Source organism: Equus przewalskii, chromosome 1 (assembly GCF_037783145.1).
Source record: "Equus przewalskii isolate Varuska chromosome 1, EquPr2, whole genome shotgun sequence".
NCBI lineage: Eukaryota > Metazoa > Chordata > Mammalia > Perissodactyla > Equidae > Equus > Equus przewalskii.
The window spans coordinates 71916780-71937322 of record NC_091831.1 but is presented as its reverse complement, the minus strand read 5'-3'; the positions used below and the strand labels follow the sequence as shown (position 1 = coordinate 71937322).

At 36.6% G+C, this 20543-nt stretch overlaps 1 protein-coding gene across 4 annotated transcripts in view; it reads right to left on the bottom strand.

Annotated features, from left to right (window-relative positions):
• The window catches only part of LOC103567765 (zinc finger protein 33B-like), a 33318-nt gene extending 16206 nt beyond the window's left edge, over positions 1–17112 (bottom strand). Inside the window, exons 1-4 of one of the 4 annotated variants that reach the window (XM_008544499.2) lie at positions 17000–17112; positions 14381–14439; positions 735–861; positions 385–480 (exon numbers count right to left, since the gene is read on the bottom strand). In XM_008544499.2, the coding sequence (XP_008542721.2) occupies positions 385–480; positions 735–861; positions 14381–14395 (238 nt within the window). In that variant the 5' untranslated portion in view covers positions 14396–14439; positions 17000–17112. Of the gene's footprint in view, positions 1–384; positions 481–734; positions 862–14380; positions 14440–16683 lie in introns of all 4 variants that reach the window. The other 3 variants (XM_008544497.2, XM_070567372.1, XM_070567402.1) reach the window with 3 other exon arrangements.
• Positions 17113–20543: the final 3431 nt, after the last annotated feature.

Genomic DNA, 20543 nt, shown 5'->3' with positions numbered 1-20543 from the left:
ATCAAGACTCCCCATGATTCTCACCCTCATTTCAATCAAGTTGATATCATCAAAAAGGCCTTTCTGAAGCTCCTTTCAAATGTATAACACTGCATCATATTTAACCTTCTTTAATTTCCTTGCTATTTTATTGGCATATTATATGTGTGTATATGTGTTCTTGTTTCTTTTTTATCTTTCTCTCCTTATCAGAACATAAGTTCCATGAAGTCAAAGACAAAATGTAGTTCACTGATGTATTTCCAGCACCTAAAACTTTAGTGACACACAGTAGGTACTCAATATTTGCTGAATGGAAAATGAACATACGAGCAAACACTTGAGAATAAAAAGACTGCGCACCATGTCACCCAGTGTCCATCTGTTTAATATTCACTAACTCACCTGGGTGGCTCTGGCTTGAGGACTCTTCCTCTAATATCCAGAGCTGTTCTCCCCGTTCCAACTTGAAGATCACTTCCGGTTTAGGGATGCAATATCCTGTAAATGGGAAATGACATGAATTGGGCTAGGCTCATGGACCTCAGGGCCTCTGAAGAAGACAGAAAATGAAGCTTCAGGGGCCAATTTCAATCTTGAAAAAGAAAACATTCTTCATGGAGTCTCAACAGTCCTTCTGCTTAACACCCTGAATCTCAAACTTAAATATCATTAAATTCAACAAAGTTCCCACAGTTTTCAGCAACCAAGAAAGGATGTGCACACTAGGAGTCTACATGGAAAACAGTCCCTACCCACTGAGACGAGGTGGCTGTAGTTCTCCAGCATCACGTCCCTGTACAGGGTCCTCTGAGCAGGGTCCAGGTGCTGCCACTCCTCCTGGGTGAAGCCCACAGTCACATCCTCAATTGATAAGGATCCCTGAAACAGCATATTTATGTTCCAATTTAAGTAATCAGAACTGGAAGACATGAAAAAGCTGTATGAGAACTGTTATGATGCTCACTATTTAGAGGTACCAGAAACTGTGTTTTTGGGATGTTGACTTTTATACTATACTTGCTTAGAGAAGGAGAAATCATAAAAGATATTCCCCACCACTGTAATAAGTTATCAGTATCCCACTATGTGCCTATGTGCCATAAAGAACTCTCCTACTTTGGGAGAATTTGAAGACAAATAAAACAATGTTACCGTTCTTAAGGAGCATTAGTTTGATAAACAGACAGACACATATAAGCATACAACACAATAAGATATTACTATTGCGAAAAGATGTGCAAAGGTGACTGAGGTTACAAAGGGGCAAAAAGTTCTATTCCTGCTATTTGGGTGGTTTTGTTCACTGAAGAGGTAAAGCTTTGAGTTGTTAAACAATAACAGAGTAACATTCATGAACCTGGGGCAACAGTATAACCACAGACACATCTCAAATATGTAGTTAAAGGAAAAGCAATCAGCACATAGGAGGGTACTTTATGGGACTATGACAAGATAAAGAGCTAAAGAGGTATTCAGGCAATAAGTTACTGAATAATTTTGGACACAACTCCTATAGAATATGGGTGTCCAAAATATTCAGTTACTCTTCCATCTGGGAAAAGTTTTTATTTATAAATTGTAAACTTATATTGTCAATTTATATATTAAATTTCATTCTTATGTTTTTAGATTAAAATAAATGTAAGTAGGCATCTGAACATTTTCTTCTCAAATGCGAATGGACTATCTTACAGCTCCTACATTACATATCCCTCACTTAGGAGATGACTACTGTGGATAATCATGAGCCAACAGACATAAGCAGAGACAGAGAAGAAGTGTCATTCCCAGGTTATCAAAACAAATAGCTTGTAAATACTCATGGCATATACTGAGAATTGCAAAAGAAGAAGTCAAATATTAGGTAAAAAAAACTGGTCAATTGGAAATAATAGGTCAAATAGAGTAAAAATGAACTAGTGCAATAAAGCAAGAAAATGATATAAAAATTATAAAGATTAGAAAAGAATAAATAAAGCTGTTATTTGAAGATGTCATAACTCTTTATGAAGAAACTGCAGAGACATCTACAGACTAATTACTAGAACTAAGAAGTGAGCCTAGCAAGTTTTTGGATGCAAGGTCAATATATAAAAATCAACAGGATTTCTGGATACCATCAACTAATTGATAGTTTTAAAGTACCACTTACAGTAATATCAAAAACATGAAATACTTAAGTCTAACAAAACATTGTCCAAGACTATTACACAGAAATTATAAAGGATTATTGACAAAAACAAACAAATGAAGGGATATACTATATTCATGGATTGGACAACTCAATATTATAAAAATCTCAATTCTCCCCAAATGCGTTTATAAAGTCAAGACAATCCTTATCAAAAACTTAGCAGACGTTTTTGTAGAAACTGACAAGTTGATTCTCAAACTTATATAGAAATTCAAAAGATCAAGAATAGACAAAGCAATCTTGGAGAAGAAAAATTAACTGGGTAAATTCACACTAATTATGGTAGGCAGAATTCTAAAATGACCTCCAATGACCCACACCCTTATATAATCTCCTCCTTTCTAGTATGGGAGAGACTTGTGTTCCTGTGATTATGTTACATTCTAAGGCAAAACAAATTTTGCAAGTATAATTAAGATCTCTTAATCAGCTGGCTTTGAGTCAATTAAAAGGGAGATTGCCTTGGGTGGGCCCAACCTAATTAGGTGAGTTTTTTTAAAGAACGTAAAATATCAGAGATGCTTCTACTGGCCTCAAAGAAGAAGCAAACTACTGTGGGTTCTACAGCTACATAGAAATGAATTCTGTGACATGTATGGAAGGGACCACAAGCCTCAGATAAGGAGTCCCTGGTGACACCCTGATAGCAGACTTATGCCTAAGGAGAGGACCTTGCTAACCTAGTCCCAGAATCCTAACCCACAGAAACTATGAGATAATAAATTTCTGTTGTTTTAGACTGCAAAGTTTGTGGTAACTTATTATGAAGTAGTAGAAAACTGACATACTAGTGGATATAAAGATTTATATAAAGTTAAGAGTAATAAGAGAAGTTGGTATTGGTGAAAGAATAAACCAAAAGACCAATGGAACCAAATTTATAGTCTAGAAACAGACTCACAAATATGGACACCTAGTTTATAAAAAAAAGTGTCACAGTAGAACAATGAGAAAAGGACTGTCTTTTCAATAAACCATGAAGGATTAAATGGTTATCCATATGGAAAAAAACAAACGACTTCAATCTCACATAATATGTGAAAATTAATTCCATATGGATTTTAGATTGAAATGTGATCAGTAAAACAAGAGAACTTTTAGGTAATAACACAGAAAACTATCTTCATGACCTTTAGACAAGCAAAGATCTTTTAAGCAATACACCAAAAATACTAACCATTAAGGAGAAGATTGAAATACAGTGGACCACATTAACATTAAGAACTTCTATTAATCAAAGGGAAACCATAAATTAAAAAAAAAAAGTAAATCAGACAGTAGGAAATTTGGCAACACACTGAACTGATAAAGGGATTATTCCAGAATATATAAAATACTCCTAAAATAAATAACAACAAGACAACCTAATAGAAAAACGAGAAAAGGACTTGAACAGTCACTTCACAAAAGAAGACATCCACATGACCAATAAACATGCCAAAACGTGCTCAACCTAAATAGCCAACCACTGGATGAAAGGTTACTGGGAAAGAGGACATTCATATAGTCTCAAAGTTTCACCTGACAAACTATTAGTTTACTAAAGGGTGGAAAGAACATCTACTTTTCAGATGGAGATGTTTGATGGCATTACCAATAATGGTACAATCTGACCTTATAAGAAGCATGTAATAAATGGAAATAATAAAAATATATAATCTGAATCTAATCATGAGGAAAAACATATAAGTCAAATACAGATGTGAGGAGCATTCTACAACAGTGCTTCTCAACATGGTTGCACTGCCTGGGTGTCACCCCTGGGTTTCTGACTTAACTGATATGGAGTATAGCCTGGGTATAGGAATATTTAAAGAGCTCCAGATGATTCTAAAGCATAGTTAAGTTCAAGAATAACTACTCAACAGGACATGTGACCAGGACTTTTTAAAAACATCCATATTATGAAAGAATACAAAGGCATGATCTTTGATTGAATCTTGAACCCAATAAAGTCATAAAGAACACTTTGGGAACGAATGGGGATATCACAGATAAAGAGAGAGAGAATATGTGGTTAAAAGGCTTATAACAGTTAAATCTAGGTGAATGAGCATTTTTTAATTTTTTTAACTATAAATACTTAGGCATGAAGTTGTAACAAGAAATAAACAAAATCTACATAAAGAAAACTATCAAATCACTCCTTAAAAAAATTATATTTGAAGAAACTCAAAGCTAGCCCATGTTCTCAGACAGGAAATCTTAGCATCAAAAAGATTTCAGTTCATAATGTTACTAGAGCAATTTAATACAGTCTCAAAAAAATACCATCAAGCTTTTAACCCAGAGAAACACAAGCTGAGTAGATATTTTAACTGGAAGAATAAGCAAGGAAAGCCAAGAAAAACGTGAAAAAGGAGCAATGAGAGATAACCTATCAGATATAAACATATTACAAAGCTCCCATAATTAAAATAATGTGGTACAGGCAGATAAATAGAAAGAGATATCAAAGGAAAGAAGCTCAAATGCACCTGGAATTTAGTAATGATACAGACAGTGTCATAAAGTAGGAAAAAGAATTTTCATTAAGAAATGGTAGGGTAACTGAACAGATAGGTTAAAAAGGATAAAATAAGATACATTCTCATCTACACATCAGGAAAACTCCAAATGGATTAATCAATGTTAAATGTAAAAAAGAGATCCTACAAAATTAGAAAAAAAGTTGGGTGAATTCCCCTATAATTAAAAATGAATAAAATTTCCCTAACCATGACTAAAACTCTAGATTCAATAAAAGAAAATATCAATAAATTTGACTACATAAAATTAGAAATTAAAAAAGTAAAACCCTCTGCATAATTAAATAAATAAACAAAACTAAACCAAAAAAGACAACCTAGGAATAAGTATTTGCAACTTACATGACAAAGAAGGGTTAATATCCCTATATAAACAGTTCCTAAAAATATAGAAGGGGAAAACCCAACAACCTGATAGAAGTATGACTAAGAATCATAAACAGAAAATTCACAGAACAGAAAAGCAAACACCACCAAAACTTAGGAAATCAAGCTCATTCTTTAAAATAAAAAGAAAAATGTAAATAAAAATTACAGCAAACCATTTCACTCCTAGGGGACCGGCAGAAATCCAAAAGAATAACAATACAAATACTTAAGTTTAATTTGCTATAGGCATAAAAACACCCTCATATCTTGTGGTTGAGAAGACAAAATGATCAACTACAATGGCAATATTTAGCTAAATTACCTATGCATTTACCACTTGATCCAGAAATCCCACTTCTGGGAATCAACCACAAGGACATACTGGCCAAAAAAGCAAAGATGTAGGCACAAGGCTACCTCACCACTTATATTTGCAAAAGTCTAGAAATGACCCAAATGTTGATTAATAAAGAACTGGTTGAATCTATTATGTTGTACTCACACAATGGACTGCTAAACAACTGAAAAAAGAACTAAGGAATATCTCTACATAGTGCCACAGAATGAACTCCATAATGTATCATTATGTAACAAAATGAAGTTTGAGAAAATCAAGTATAACATGCTAGTTTTTATATAAAAAAGGGACAAAGAAAGATCTACAGATGGATCTGCTTATATTAAAAATAACAATACAGGGACTGGCCCAGTGGTGTAGTGGTTAAGTTCACCTACTCTGCTTCAGTAGCCCAGGGTTCGCAGGTTTGGATCCCGAACATGGACCTACAGAATTGCTCATCAAGCCATGCTGTGGCAGCATCCCACAGACAAAATAGAGGAAGAGTAGGACAGATGTTAGCTCAGGGCCAATCTTCCTCAACAACAACAAAAATAAATAAATAACAATACAAAATGAATGGTCACCAGCATAGGGTGAGGGAAGAAACAAGAAACAGGATGGAGGGGACAGGGATAGAAGTTAGACCTATCTCTGAATATATCTTGCTATAATTTATAGTTCATCTTTGGAAATACAAATGTTTTTTATGATTATAAAAAATAATTTTCAGAATGAAAACAAAACCCAAAAAATAAATAGCAAATGAAATAAATGAAATCTAATTGTGTCACAATTTAATGTCATACCACTTAGGATTATCTGTGCTAAATTTAAAACAGGAATGCGACTGTACATCATAATGGAAATATACCCTAAGGACAAAAGAACTGCAAAAAAAAACCCCCCCACACACAAAAATAATCCTGAAATAAAAAGCAAAGACTATGAAAAAAAGATCCATAAATCTGACCACATAAATATGTAAAACTTTCATACAACCAAGGATACCATAAAGTTAAAAGATAAGACAGACCTGGAGAAGATATCTGCCACAAATATAACAAAGGATTACTACATAAAACTCATGAAGGATATCTGTAAATTAGTAAGAAATACAGAACAAAATCAACAGGAAAATATGTACAAATATATAAACAAACATTTCACAGAAGAAAACCAAAAGGCCCAATTTTACTCATAATCAAAATGCAAATCAAAGACAAATCAAAACAATGAGGTTTTCATCATCCACCAGATTGGCCATAATTTTTAAATGACAGTACCGATTGCTAGCAAGGAGGTAAAGAAAGATGTATTATCATATAACAGCTGGTGAGAGTGGTACGGTCACTTAAGAGACCACTTCGGCAGTACTAAATAACATCAGAAGTTCTTACTCTTTATGATCCAACAATTTAATCATGTGTATATGCTCTGGAGAACTGCTTACTCTTATACAGAGAGAGAAAATGTTAAGACATGTTCACTGAAGTTTATACATAAGAATGAAAAATGGAAATGACATAAATGTCTTCCAGTGAAGAAATGGACAAATAAAATGTGATATGGTCTCATTATATTATATTATACCATATACGCCATATACGTATTAGACAGCATTAAAAAGAATAAAATATTAGTCAATTTGGATAGATCTAAATTTAGAGCAACATTAAATTTAAAAAAAGAGCTGTAATAACATATGTATCAAATGAGATGGTCTACATAATTCTAAAAAGCAAATAAAACAAAAATACATACTCTTCCATGATACATATATACATTTCTGTCCACTTACACAAACAGAAGGAGAAGTCAATGTATAGACACAAATAGAACAGAACAGTGAGTCGAGGATGAAAGCCCAGGTGTGGTGGGCTGAACAATGGCCCTGAAGATGTCCATGACCTAATCCCCGGAACCTGTGAATATTACTGCATATGGCAAAGGGACTCTGCAGATGTGATTAAGAACCCTGAAAAGAGGAGATTATCCTGGATTATCCAGGTGGACCCTAAACATAATCATAAACATCCTATAAGGAAGAGGCAGAGAGAGATCCTACTACAGAAGGAAGAGGAGATGGCACTGTAAAAACAGAGGCAGAGACTGAAGTGACGCACTTTGAAAATGGAGGAAGGTGGTACAACAGCTGAAAAATGTAAGGAAATAGAATCGTCCCTCAGAATCTCCAGAAGGTACCAGTCCCGCCACCACCTGGATTTTAGCCCCAGAAGACTAATTTCAGACTTCTGACTTCCAGATCCATAAGAGGATAAATTTGTGTTGGTTTAAGCCACTAAATTTGTGTTAATTTATTAGCTATAACAGGAAACTAATATACAGGGAATACATTATTTACCAAGAGTCAAAAAGACTCCATGAAGAAGACATCACTAGAAGGGTAGGAAGGGGGCTGCGTGAAGTGACAGGGGCCACCCGTCCAGGCTTTGCAGAAGAGCACAGGCTTCAAATGCTCAAATGCTGCAGAAAGGTCCAGTAACTCAAAAACTGCAAAATATCATTGGTAACAGACCTCGGTCAGGGAAAACGGCAGAGTAGGGAAGTACGAGGGCCCCACTCCTCCACAGAAACACAAAAGAACTGGCAAAAACTATCAGAATCAATTTCATCAGAACTCCGGAAAACAAAGGTTTACAACAACCAAGCAAATGATTAATTAAAACAAATGCAACTGAAACCTGGTAGGAGAGATGTGTGCTGTTTTAACTCACCCTTGCTTCCTGTCACCCTCAAGCTGTATTAGTTAGCTATGGCTGCCATAACGAAGTACATAGATTGAGTGGTTTAAACAACATAAATTTGTTATCTTGCAAATCTGGAGGCTAGAAGTCCAAGATTGAGGTGTCAGCAGGGTTTGTTCCTTCTGAGGGCTGTGAGAGAAGAATCTGTTCGAGGCCTTTCTCTTTGGCTTGCAGACGGCTATCTTCTCCCTGTGTCTTCACATCATCTTCCCTCTGTAAGTAACTGTGTTCAAATTTTCCTTTTATAAGGACACTAATCATACGGGATTAGGGCCCACTCTAATGACTTCAGGAGACACAATTAAACTCATTTCACTGGCTCAGCAGCAGTCTTGAGGATGGAATCCTATATTCTTGGTGTGGATTCCTGGTGCCAGAGAGAGCAGACTGGAGCTGGTTGTCAAAGAGTTGGGATTGCCTGTTTTGACCTGTCTGGTGAAGACCTGAAAGACTAACACAGAATGCTCAGAACTCTCTCATACAGGAAAAATGACTACATGGAGAGCATCTATTGAAAACATGCAAAGACAAATGAACCAGTTGCTGCCACTGGTGCAAAGGATATAAGTTGGAGCAAACAACAGATATGCCACAAAAACGTCTGTGGAAGAAAAGCTGGGGAGTGAAATGCTTTGGGGCTTTGAAAAGTTTCCATATATTCCTGGAAATCTAGACAACACACACATATCCAGGACAAGGTACATGTTCAAAAAAATGCAAAAAGATCCTAAGCTCTCACTTCTGGAGGACCAAGTTCTGCACCAGCAGGACATGAGGGTGAGGAAAGACTTGTAAACAGTGTGGTGTTGAAGGTATGCTCTAATTCACCCAGACCCAACAGCAAGTAGTGGGAGACTTTTGGCTTTGTTGGCTCTGGGTTTAAGGAAATCTCTGGTAAATCACTAATTGACACCAGGCAAATGGAATAGAGACTTAGGTAATGACATGCGACAAAGAATACAGTCTTCACAAAAATATTTTAGAAATTCACTAAACAACAACAAAAACTTCACCTCACACAATAGTAACAACTCTAAGGGAGAGTGGGGGAAGATCCAATTTCTGAGTTACCGCATTATAATATTAAAAATGTCCAGTTTTCACCAAAAAATTACAAGGAACTTAAATGAGAAAGTACAGCACATTCATAAGAAAGAAAAAAATTAATACTTTCTCTGGGGAGGCCTAGACTTTGGACTTACGAGACAAAGATTAGAAATCAACTGTCTTAGACAAGCTTAAAGAGGTAAAAGACAACATGGACAAAAAACCAGAAGAGTGAAGTTCCACCAAAGAGAATATCAACAAAGACACACGAAGTATAAAAAGGAACCAAATAGAAATCCTGACGTTGAAAAGTACAATAACTGAAATAAAAAATTCACTAAAGAGTTCAACAGCAGATGTGGACAGAAAAAAAAAATCAGCAAACTAGAAGATAGGTAAATTGAAATTATATAGTTTGAGAAGCAGAAAGAAAAAAGAATGAAGAAAGACAAACAGAGCCTAAGAGACCTGTGGGACACCACCAAGCGTATCAACATTTGCATACTTGGAGTCCCAGAAGTAGGGGAAGGGGCTGAAAGAACATTTGAAAAATAATGGCTGAAAACCTCCCAAATTCGATGAAAGACATGAATCTACACATCAAAGAAGCTCAAGAAACTTCACAGGATAAACACAAAGAGATCCACACTGAGACACAGTATAATCAACAAAGATAAAAACAAAAAGAGAATCTTGAAAGAAGAGAGAAGTGATTCATCATGTGGAGGAGATCCTCAAAAAGATTAATAGCCAATTTCTCATTGGAAACCATGGAGGAAAAGAGGCAGTGGGATGACATATTAAAGTGCTAAAAGAAAAAACTTGCAGTGAAGAATTCTATATTTAGAAAAACTCTTCTTCAAAATAAAGAAATTAAACCATTCTCAGATAAACAAAAGCTGAGGGAGTTCCTTGCCAACAGATCTGTCCTAATAGAAATGCTAAAAGGAGTCTTCAGGCTAAAATGAATGGAAAACAACCCAAAGCCATTAGTAGAAATAAAGAGCACTGTTAAAGCAAACCATAAAGGTAAATATAAAAGCCAGTATTATTATATTTTTGATTAATAAGTCCTCTTTTCTTCCTACCTGACTTGAAAGACATAAGCATAAAACAATGATGACAAATCTATGTTAAATGGGCACACATATTCCTAGGTCTTCTCTAACAAATTCCCACAAGCTGGTGGTTTATAAAGAGAAATTTATTCTCTCACAGTTCTGGAGGCTAGAAGTCTGAAAGCAAGGTGTCACCAAGACCATGCCCCCTCTGGGACTCTGGATAGAAGCTTTCCTTGCCTCCTCCTAGCTTCGGATGGTGGCCAGCAATACCTGGCACTCCTTGGCTTGCAGGTGCATTACTCCAATCTCTGCTTCTGTCATCACATGGTGTTTTCCCTGTTTGTCTCTATCTTTTTGACATTGTAATATGGTAAGAAAGATATATTTTGGTCTTTGTCTCTGGCAGGAGAAAGGAAATAATAAAGATTAGAACAGAGATAAATGAATAGAATAGAAAAATAGAATTAACAAAATGAAAAGTTGTTTCTATGAAAAAAAAAAACCCAACAAAATTAATGAACCTTTAGCTAGATTGACCAAAAAAAGGAGACAAGACTCAAAATATTAAAATCAAAAATGAAGTGGAGATGTTACTACCGACCTAATAGAAATAAAATGGGTTATAGGAGAATACTACACACAATTATATGGTGAAAATTTAGATGAAATGAATAAACTCCTAGAAACACACAAGTTACCCACTGACTCTGGAAGAAATACAAAATGTGACTAGTAAGCAAAGAGATAATCTTTTCAGGATAAAATCACTCAGTAAACTAGGAATAGAAGGGAACACCACCACATGATAAAAAGCATTTAAGAAAAACCCACAGCTAACATATTTAATGGTAAAAGACTGAAAGCTTTCCCACTAAGATCAGGAACAAGACAAGAATACCCACTCGGGCCACTTCTATTCAAAACTCTAAAAGAAGACCTTGCCAGAGCAAATAGATAAGAAAAAGAAATAAAGGCATCCATATTAGAAAGGGTGAAGTAAACTATCTCTATTTGTAGATGACATGATCTCATAAACAGAAAATCCTAAAGAATCCACAAAAACCTATTAGAGCTAATAAACAAATTCAATAAAATTGTAGAACACAAGATTAACACACAAAAATCAGTTACTTTTCTATACACTAATAACGAACAATTTAAAGTAAATAAAGAAAACAATTCTATTTCCAGTAGCGTCAAAAAGAATAAAATACTTAGGAATAGAGTTAACCAAGGAGGTCAAAGACTTGTACATTGAAAACTACAAAACTTTGCTGAAAGAAATTAAAGATCTAAATAAATGGAAAGACATTCCTTGTTCATAGAATGTAATACTTAATATAGTTAAGACTGCAACACCCCCTATGTTTACAGATGCGATGGAAAAGTCAATAGCCTTTTTTCCAGAAATGGACATGATCTTCAAATTCACATGGAATTGCAAGAAACTTCAAACCACCAAAACAATCTTGACAAAGAACAACCAATTGAAGGACTCATATGTCCTGACTTTGAAAGTTGCTACAAAGCAAAAGCATCAAAAAAGTATGGGACTGGCATAAAGATAGATAGATCAACCGACCAGAAAAGAAAGTTCAGAAATTTCCATGCATCTATGGTCAACTGATTTTCAACAAGGGTGCCAAAACCATTCATTGGGAGAAAAAATAGTCTCTTCAACAAATGGTGTTGGGACAACTGGATATCCACACGCAAACGAATGAAACTGGACCCATTCCTCACATTATACACAAAAATTAACTCAAATAGATCAAAGACCTAAATATAAGAGCTAAAACTATAACACTCTTACAAGAAAATATAGGAGTAAATCTTCATGATCTTAGATTTCACGATGAATTCTTAGCTATGACATCAAAAGCACATGCAACAAAACAAAAATAGATAAACCAGACTTCATCAAAACTAAAACCTTTTTCAAATCAAAGAATATACTATCGAGAGAATAAAAACTCAACTTACAGAATGGGAGGAAATATTTGAAAATCATATATCTGACAAAAGTCTAGTAACTGAAATACTCTTACAATACACAACCCAATTAAAAATGGACAAAGGACGTGAATAGACATGTCTGCAAAGGAAATAAAGAACTGCCCAGTAAGCACATGAAAAGGTGCTCATTAGTCATTAGGGAAGAGCAAATCAAAACCACAATGAGATACTACTTTATATGCACTACGATAGCTATAAGTAAAAAAAAAGACAATAACAAGTGTTGTTGAAGATGAGGAGATACTGGAACTCTCATACATTGCTGGTGGATGTGTAAAATTATGCAGCCATTGTGAAAAAGAGTTTGGTGGTTCCTCAATAAGTAAAGAATATAATTAACATATGACCCAGCATTTCTACTTCAAGGTAAATACCCAGAAGGATTCAAAGCAGATGTTCAAACAAAAACTTATACATGAATGTTGACAACAGGACTATTGACAACAGCCGTATGGAGGAAACAACCCAAATGTCCATCAACTAACAAAGAGATAAACAAAATATGGTACATCCATATAATGGAATATTATTCTGCTATAAAAAGAAAATGAAATCTTGGTGAAAGGGTACAAACTTTCAACTATAAAATGAATAAGGTCTGAGGATCTAATGTATAACATGCTGACTATAGTTGGTAACACTTGTATTGTATAACTGAAATATGCTAAAACACAATTTAAATATTCTTACCAAAAAAAGATAAATATGTAAGGTGATGGATCTGTTAATTAATTAGATGGCTAAAAGGGAGAAATCCTTTTATAATGTAAACATATATCAAATCATCATGATGGACACTTTAAATATCTTACAATTTAGTCAATTATAACTTAATAAGACTACGAAAAAAGGAACGAAGTCTGATAAGACGCTACAGTATGGATGAACCTTGAAACATACTAAGTGCAAGAAGATGGAGAAAAACACACTGTATGATTACATTTATATAAAATATCCAAAAGAGGCCAGTCCAGTCCACAGAGATGGAGAGTAGATTAGTGGTTACCAGAGAGGTCAAGGGGGAATGGAGAATGACTTAAAAGGGTATTAGGTTTTCTTTTGGGATGATGAAAATGTTCTGGAACTAGATAGTGATGATGGTTGCACAACACTTTGAAGGTGCTAAATGCCACTGAATTGTACACTTTAAAATGATTCACTTTTTATGTGTATTTAACCACAATAAACATATATCATCGGTGACTTTTACAAACCAAATTCCAGCAAATGGTGAAGAAGAATCATTTTGCGTGAAGCAGACTGAAATTTGATTAAGTACAGAAACATGTGCCAGAAAATCATGTCTTAACTGAACATTCTACCTACTGAGCAAAACTAAGAATTTTGGAAAGCTATTTTAAGGACATGCATTCAATTTATTCTCTAGATATTCTAGGTTTTATCCAGGAAAACAAACAAAACAAGACCATCAGAAAGTTGTCTACATGGGCTTCAGTAATATGGTCACTGAAAAACCTCATTAACCGAGTTCTGCTTGGTACCCTGTCTTTTGCTTCCACTGAAGAATAACTATAGTCATTTATTTCATGGTTGCCACCAGAAGGTTATTCATCATTTACATGAAAAAACACAAAAGGTTTTGTTTTAGCTTTCAGTGCCAGAAAGTCTTTAGGTTCCAAAAGGAAATCAGGTAGCTTTATTAATAATATCATCAATGAAAGCCATGTACCATACAGTCTTTTCTTTGGCCATGGCTACCAGAACAGTCAGAAATATACGCAACTCAAATTTGCTAACTGTCTAACTTCACACGATCTGTATTTATGTGCCTTGCCAACTCTGTCCTAGTGATCCGCTCTTCCAATGATACTGGCCTGTAGACCTCAACATCAGCATTACCTGCAATCTTGTCCAAAATGGAAATTCTCAGGCCCCATTCTGAAAGTTTTAACAACTTTCCAGGTGAGTTTAATACACACTAAGGTTTGAGAACCACCGTGCTATCCTGTTTCCCTCAGGTTCACTTTATCTATTTCTACTTTAACATTTCAAGTATAGGAGTCATTAACCTCAAAAATCCATTGTAAAAAAAGGGTAGAATGACTTTGACAACTCACATTGGATTTCTTCATATTTTGCTGGTCTTGGAAAAAGGTAGAAATTTCTGAAGGTACAGCTGGGATAGAAAAAAAGGAATGAAATCATTAGAGATACAGATTGCCTTGCAACCCCTGGATTTGCCTATTTAAAAAATTGCAGGGGTCGACCCCGTGGCCGAGCGGTTAAGTTCGCACACTCCACTTCAGCGTCCCAGGGTTTTGCTGGTTTGGATCCTGGGCACGGACATGATGCCGCTCATCAAGCCATGCTGAGGCAGTGTCTCACATGCCACAACTAGAAGGACCTACAACTAAAAATATACAACTATGCACTGGGGGCCTTTGGGGAGAAAAAGTGAAAATAAAATTTTAAAAAAAACAAAAACAAAACCCTGCAAACATCACCTGGGTAAAATATCTCTCTGTGGGAGAATATCCTTTTCAACCTTGGGAAGGGCAGGAAGGGACATACGAAGAAGTACTCGCATGTGCATGTGTGACTGTGATATGGTCAAGCAGAGCTTGGGCGTGTAACTTTTCATTGGGTGAATGTAATTATTTTCTCTTGATTTGTTAAACAATGTATATACCCCTTCATTTTATTTCAAAGAAAAAAAGCATTATGAGAAAACTGCTTAAACAAACTGTAACACACTAAGTGAAGGAACACCTAAGTCTTCATCAAAAGTCACACTGTACATGTATATTTCCTTGTTTCCTCCTTGAGGTAGAGAACTTACCCAAAGCTATGAAAAAAGGGATGGAGGCACTTTAAGGTAAAGTTTTTAAATTGTTGTTCTAAAGCGTTGGCAGTTTCTCTAAAGGCTGCCTTTTAGGAAATGTGTTTTAACAGTGATGATGTGGTCAGCACTGGCCTGGGTTTCAGGAGGCTGAACATCTATTCTGGGCTCTGCCAGGGAATTAACACAAAGCCAGGGAAACTCACTTATACTCTCAGGACCTATTTTTCCCAACTTTCTGCAAGACAAATAGAAAACTATTCTTGTACTGCTGTGTATAAGGAAATCACCAGCATATCTTTAGATGCCAAATTCATTGTGTGAGAAGAGCTCAGAATCTGGGAAGAGTGAAAAATAAAGAGTGGGGGTTGAATTGGGATCGGTGAGAGAGAATTTATTCAGATCTAGTTTTAAAGGTCCTTTCTCCATACCATGTCCTCAAAACTCCTGCAATACACAGGAAGTTATATTTCCTGTGTAGCCTAACCTTTCTTCATTCATCTCAGCCCAGTTCCCCTCTCTTCTCAAACCTGGTCCAGACTTTCCTCCATTAGGCAACCTGTGATGGCTTCTGAATATGGCCACATTATTCAAATCTCACTCATTCTGAGCAGGCTGTGCAAACCCAAGATCTGCTCCTTTCTGGGAACTAGGGCCTCTGCTCAGAATCTTGCTCAAATGGTGGAGTGGTTCTCTCCCAAGTGAGATTCTGTTTCTAGAAACACCTCATCCTTACTTCACAAGAGGTGCTTTATTTCAAGGTAGATGTGAAATGCACCTAAGGGACAAATTCACTTTAATCGGATCCTTCATCCAGGCGCACAGTTCAATTCTGAGTATTCCTTATCCCATAAAATCCCAAGTCGGACCTTCAATAAAATCAAATCAAGGCTGCTCAGAACACAACGCTAGGCTGTCACAGAACTAACTCAGAAACAATTATACTGTCTTGTCCCAAGGACTGTGAAGACAGCCTGAAATCCCAGAAACAGAACTGCTCCAAGGTAAGATTCAACAGCTCAAATTATTTCTTCACAGGTCAAATTATTTCTGCCAGGTGCTGTGGAGGATGCAATGCTGGCTTTGATACCCAAGACAGCACATCAGAAAGACCATGACATTTCAAGAAACTTCTGAGTTTGTCTTCTAGCTTGTTTATCTGCTAGTTTTGTGACTTTGGGTATAAAACTGTCCTCTCAGTCTGTTTTCTCATTTTTTTACAGAGGGGAGAGTTATACTGACCTGAGTGATGAGCATAAACTAATGAGTAAGAAGAATGAAGTATTTCTATTAACAACAGTAGCTAATATTTCCTGCCAGGCACTGTGCTACACTATTTAATTCTCTGAAAAACTCCAGGAGCACGCCTTGTAAATATATTCGGTTACACAGACAAGGAAATCAAGTCTCACGTAGGTTAACCATCTTTCCCAGCAATTCTCTTACACCCACTTCTGCCCATCGCCAAACCCCTCCTCAACCCCGCCCGCTCCCGCTCCCGCTCCCCCCTCCCCTCTCCCCCCCCCCGCCCCCCCCCCCCCCGGGCTGAGCGCACCCATCGCGCATGCGCAAGTGCCCCACCCTCGCGGCCGCACAGAACACGCAGCCCGCGTCGTGGACGGTTCAGACCCACGCGACCGCTGCAGCCTTCCCGGGGTACCGCGTCGCCACGTCCAATGCCGGCCCCTTCCTCTGACAGGCTCTCCCCCGTCCCACTGTCCCTTTTCCGGGCCGAGACCGCCTCCACCCGCCCTTTCGGGTTCTTGCACCGCGGGTCCCGCACTGGTCCGCGAGGCTCCTCCTCACCGCCGGGCATCGCTGCCCCCCGCCACGCAGGGTCCCCCTCGGCTCTCGCCCAACCCTCCGGCCTCGCCTGCCGCTAGCACTCGGGCCGCACCAGCTCCCTGAGCATCGCGCAGTCCTGCAGGCTCCGAGACGGCTCTCACACTAGGCCCAGGAATCTTCCCAGGGGCAGCGCCTACGCGGTATTGCACATGCGCAAAAGGGGCCGCAGGAAACTCCCCGCCCTCTCCCGCTGCCCTTGGCCACGCGCGGCGAGCTCGCGGACTGCCCCGCTCCGTTTCTCGTAGACCTGCTTGCCCAGGGCCTTAGAGAATTTCGGAAACGTTACTGTTGCTTTAGCATTCGGAGACTGTGGCCCAGGGTTATCACTTTTGCTGAATGCAGCCCTGAATTTTTGCACTACCTCAGAGAAATAGCTTCTCAACCAGTGTGCCTTCGAACGCCACGCTACTCAAGGAAAGAAAGATGTAAATCCGTGTTGTTTATAAATATAAATAGCAAGGTTACTTTAAATACTGGGAAATCAAATGAATTAAATACTAGGAAATACTAGCAAGAAAATAAGAACAGTACTGTTTAAAAGTAAACAACAGCATTTTTCTCAGCAGTGAAGAAAGTAAACAAGTTCCTTCAAATATCAAATAAAAATAAATCCAGACTTAGGTAAGCAGAAACATTTCAAAAAGACTATTGCAAGAGGAAGAACGCTCCAATTTCAGCATCTCAAAGCATCTCAAAATCAAATAGAAAAAGACTTTTCTTTTGTAGGGAGGAAGAAGAAGGATTAGCAAGAACTTTTGAGAGGAAATTGGGCGAGTGGGGAAGGTGAGTGAACAGCATGATGGAGTAGTCTGACATGAAATATGTCTCGCTCTGGTCAGCGTTCCTACAATGAGAGGTGATGTTCTGTATTTCTGTGCTTGCTCAGACTTGGGGACAGCCAAAGTTCAGGGGCTTGTGAGGGGAAGAGAAGCCTGACTAAAATTTGGTCAAGCTACGTCTGTATAGACCCGACCTACGAGAAATTCTAAAGTCTCCTTTAGACTCACTTTAGACACTACAAAGGATGGACAGTAGACTCTAGACAGTAACTTGAGGCCATGTTACACAAAAAGTACCAGTAAGGATAACTATGTGGGTAATATAAGAACCAGGATTGTTGTATTTTTTGTAGTAACTCTTTGGTTTGACATATAATTTAAAAGACAAATGCACCAACAATAGTTATAAAACAATGTTAATTCAAGAAACACAGAAATTACCAAAACTGACTCAAGGTGAAGTGGAAAATCTGAATAGATCCATAACATGTAAAGAGATTGAATCAGTAATCAATCCCTCCCCACTACAGCAAAGAAAGTCTAGGATCGGATGGCTGCTCTGGTGAATTCTACCAAATATTTAAAGAAGAATTAACACCAGTCTTTCCAAAACTCTTCCATAAAATAGAAGAGGAGAGAACACTAAACTCATTCTGTGATCCAGTTTTATCTCTATTTAAACAAAAACGGACATTACAAAGAAAAACTACAGATGAAAATTATTTCTCAGTATAGATATAAAAATTTTCCACAAAATACTAGCAAACTGAATCCAGCAGCATATAAAAAAAGATTATACACCATGACCAAGTGATATTTACTCCAGGAATGCAAGGGTGGTTTAATATACAAATGGGGTTGCTATCAATGTAATATAGCACCGTAATAGGACAAAGGCAAAAGAAAAAACAAAAAAACATGATCATCTCTGTTGACACAGAAAAAACAACTGAAAAACTCCACACCCTTTCACAACAAAAAACATGCAGCAAACTAGGAATTTAAGGAAACTTCTTCAACATTATTAAGAGCATTTAGGAAACAATCCACAGCTAACATCAGAGTCAATGACAGCAGACTGAAAACTTTCCCACTGACATAAGGAACAAGACAAAAAGAAGAGCTTTCATGAGTTCTTTTCAACAACGTACTGGAAGTTTTAGCAAAAGCAGTAGGCAAAAATAAATAAAAGACTAAAATATTGGAAAGGAAGAAGTAAAACTATTTCTATTCACAGATGACACGATCCTATATAAAGAAAATCCCAAATAATACACACACACACACACACACACACACCACTGCTAGAGCTAATATACATATTAGGGTGAGTTTCAAGATACAAGATAAATCAATACTGAAAAATCAGTTGTGTTTCTATACAGTAGCAATGAATAATCTGAAAAGGATATTAAGAATTCCATTTCCAATAGCATTCAAAAAAATAAACACCTAGGAATAATTTTAAGAAAGAGATAAGGAACTTGTACACTGAAATCTGTAAAACATTGCTGAAAAATTAAAGTAGAATGAAATAAGTGGAAAGAGATCTGATGTTTATGCTGTGGAAGCCATAATATTGTTAAGATGGCAATACTACCCAAAGCCATCTACATATTCAATGCAATTCCTATCAAAATTCCAACAGCCAATTTGCAAAAGTGAAAAAGCCAATCCTCAAAATCATAAGGAAATCCAAGGTGTCCAGAATAGCCAAAGTGATGTTGAAAAAGAAGAACAAAGTTGGATGACATACTTTGTGATTTCCAATGTTACTACACAGCTACTTTAATGAGAACAGTGTGGTGCTGCTATAGGGAATGATATATAGAACAACAGAATAGAATTGAGAGTCCTGAAATAGCTGCATACATCCAATGGTCAATTAATTTTTGACAACATGTACTGGCAAATGAAGACACATAGATCAATAAAACAGACTAGAGACCCACATAAATATAGTCAATATTTTGATTTTTGACAAAAGAACAAAGGCAACTTAATGGAAAAAGCATAGTTTTTTCAACAAATAATGCTGGAACAATAGGACAAACATATGGAAAAGAAATTAGTCTAGACACAGAACTTTCACTTTTCACAAAAATTAACTCAAAGTGAATCATAGATCTAAATGTAAAACCCCAAACTAAAAAACTTCTAGAAGATAACATAGGAGGAAATTTAGGAGACCTGAGGTTTGGTGGTGAAGTTTTAGATTCAACATCAACCATCATCCATGATACAAAAAATTTGGTAAGTTGGGCTTTATTAACACTATAAATGTACTATGTGTAAGATACTGCTAAGAGAATGAAAAGACAAACCACAGACTAGGGAAATATTTACCAAACACATATCTGATTAAGAACTTATACCCAAAACATACAGTGTACTCCTAAAACTCAACAATAAGAAAATAAACAACCTAATTAAAAGTATGTTGTGAGAAATAAAAGAACTATCAATATTTAAAATATCACATAATATACCATTATGACATGTAATATTAGAAAACATTTAAAAAGTTATATGAAAAGTTTAAATACTAGGAAATATCTGGGGTTGATATGGATTTGGGAAAATATTTGCTCCCACCAAATTTTATTGTAAGGAATACAAATTTTCTAGAAGTTTCTTTATATCATACTTCAAAATGAGAATGCTCTTAATTAGCACTCCTACGTTTAGGACAATGCTAGTAGATAACTATCAAATGATGTACTGTATTAGTCAGGGTTTTCCAGAGAGATGAACCAACAGGATGAGAGAGACAGAAACAGAGATTTCTTTTAAGGAACTGGCTCACACATGAATGTG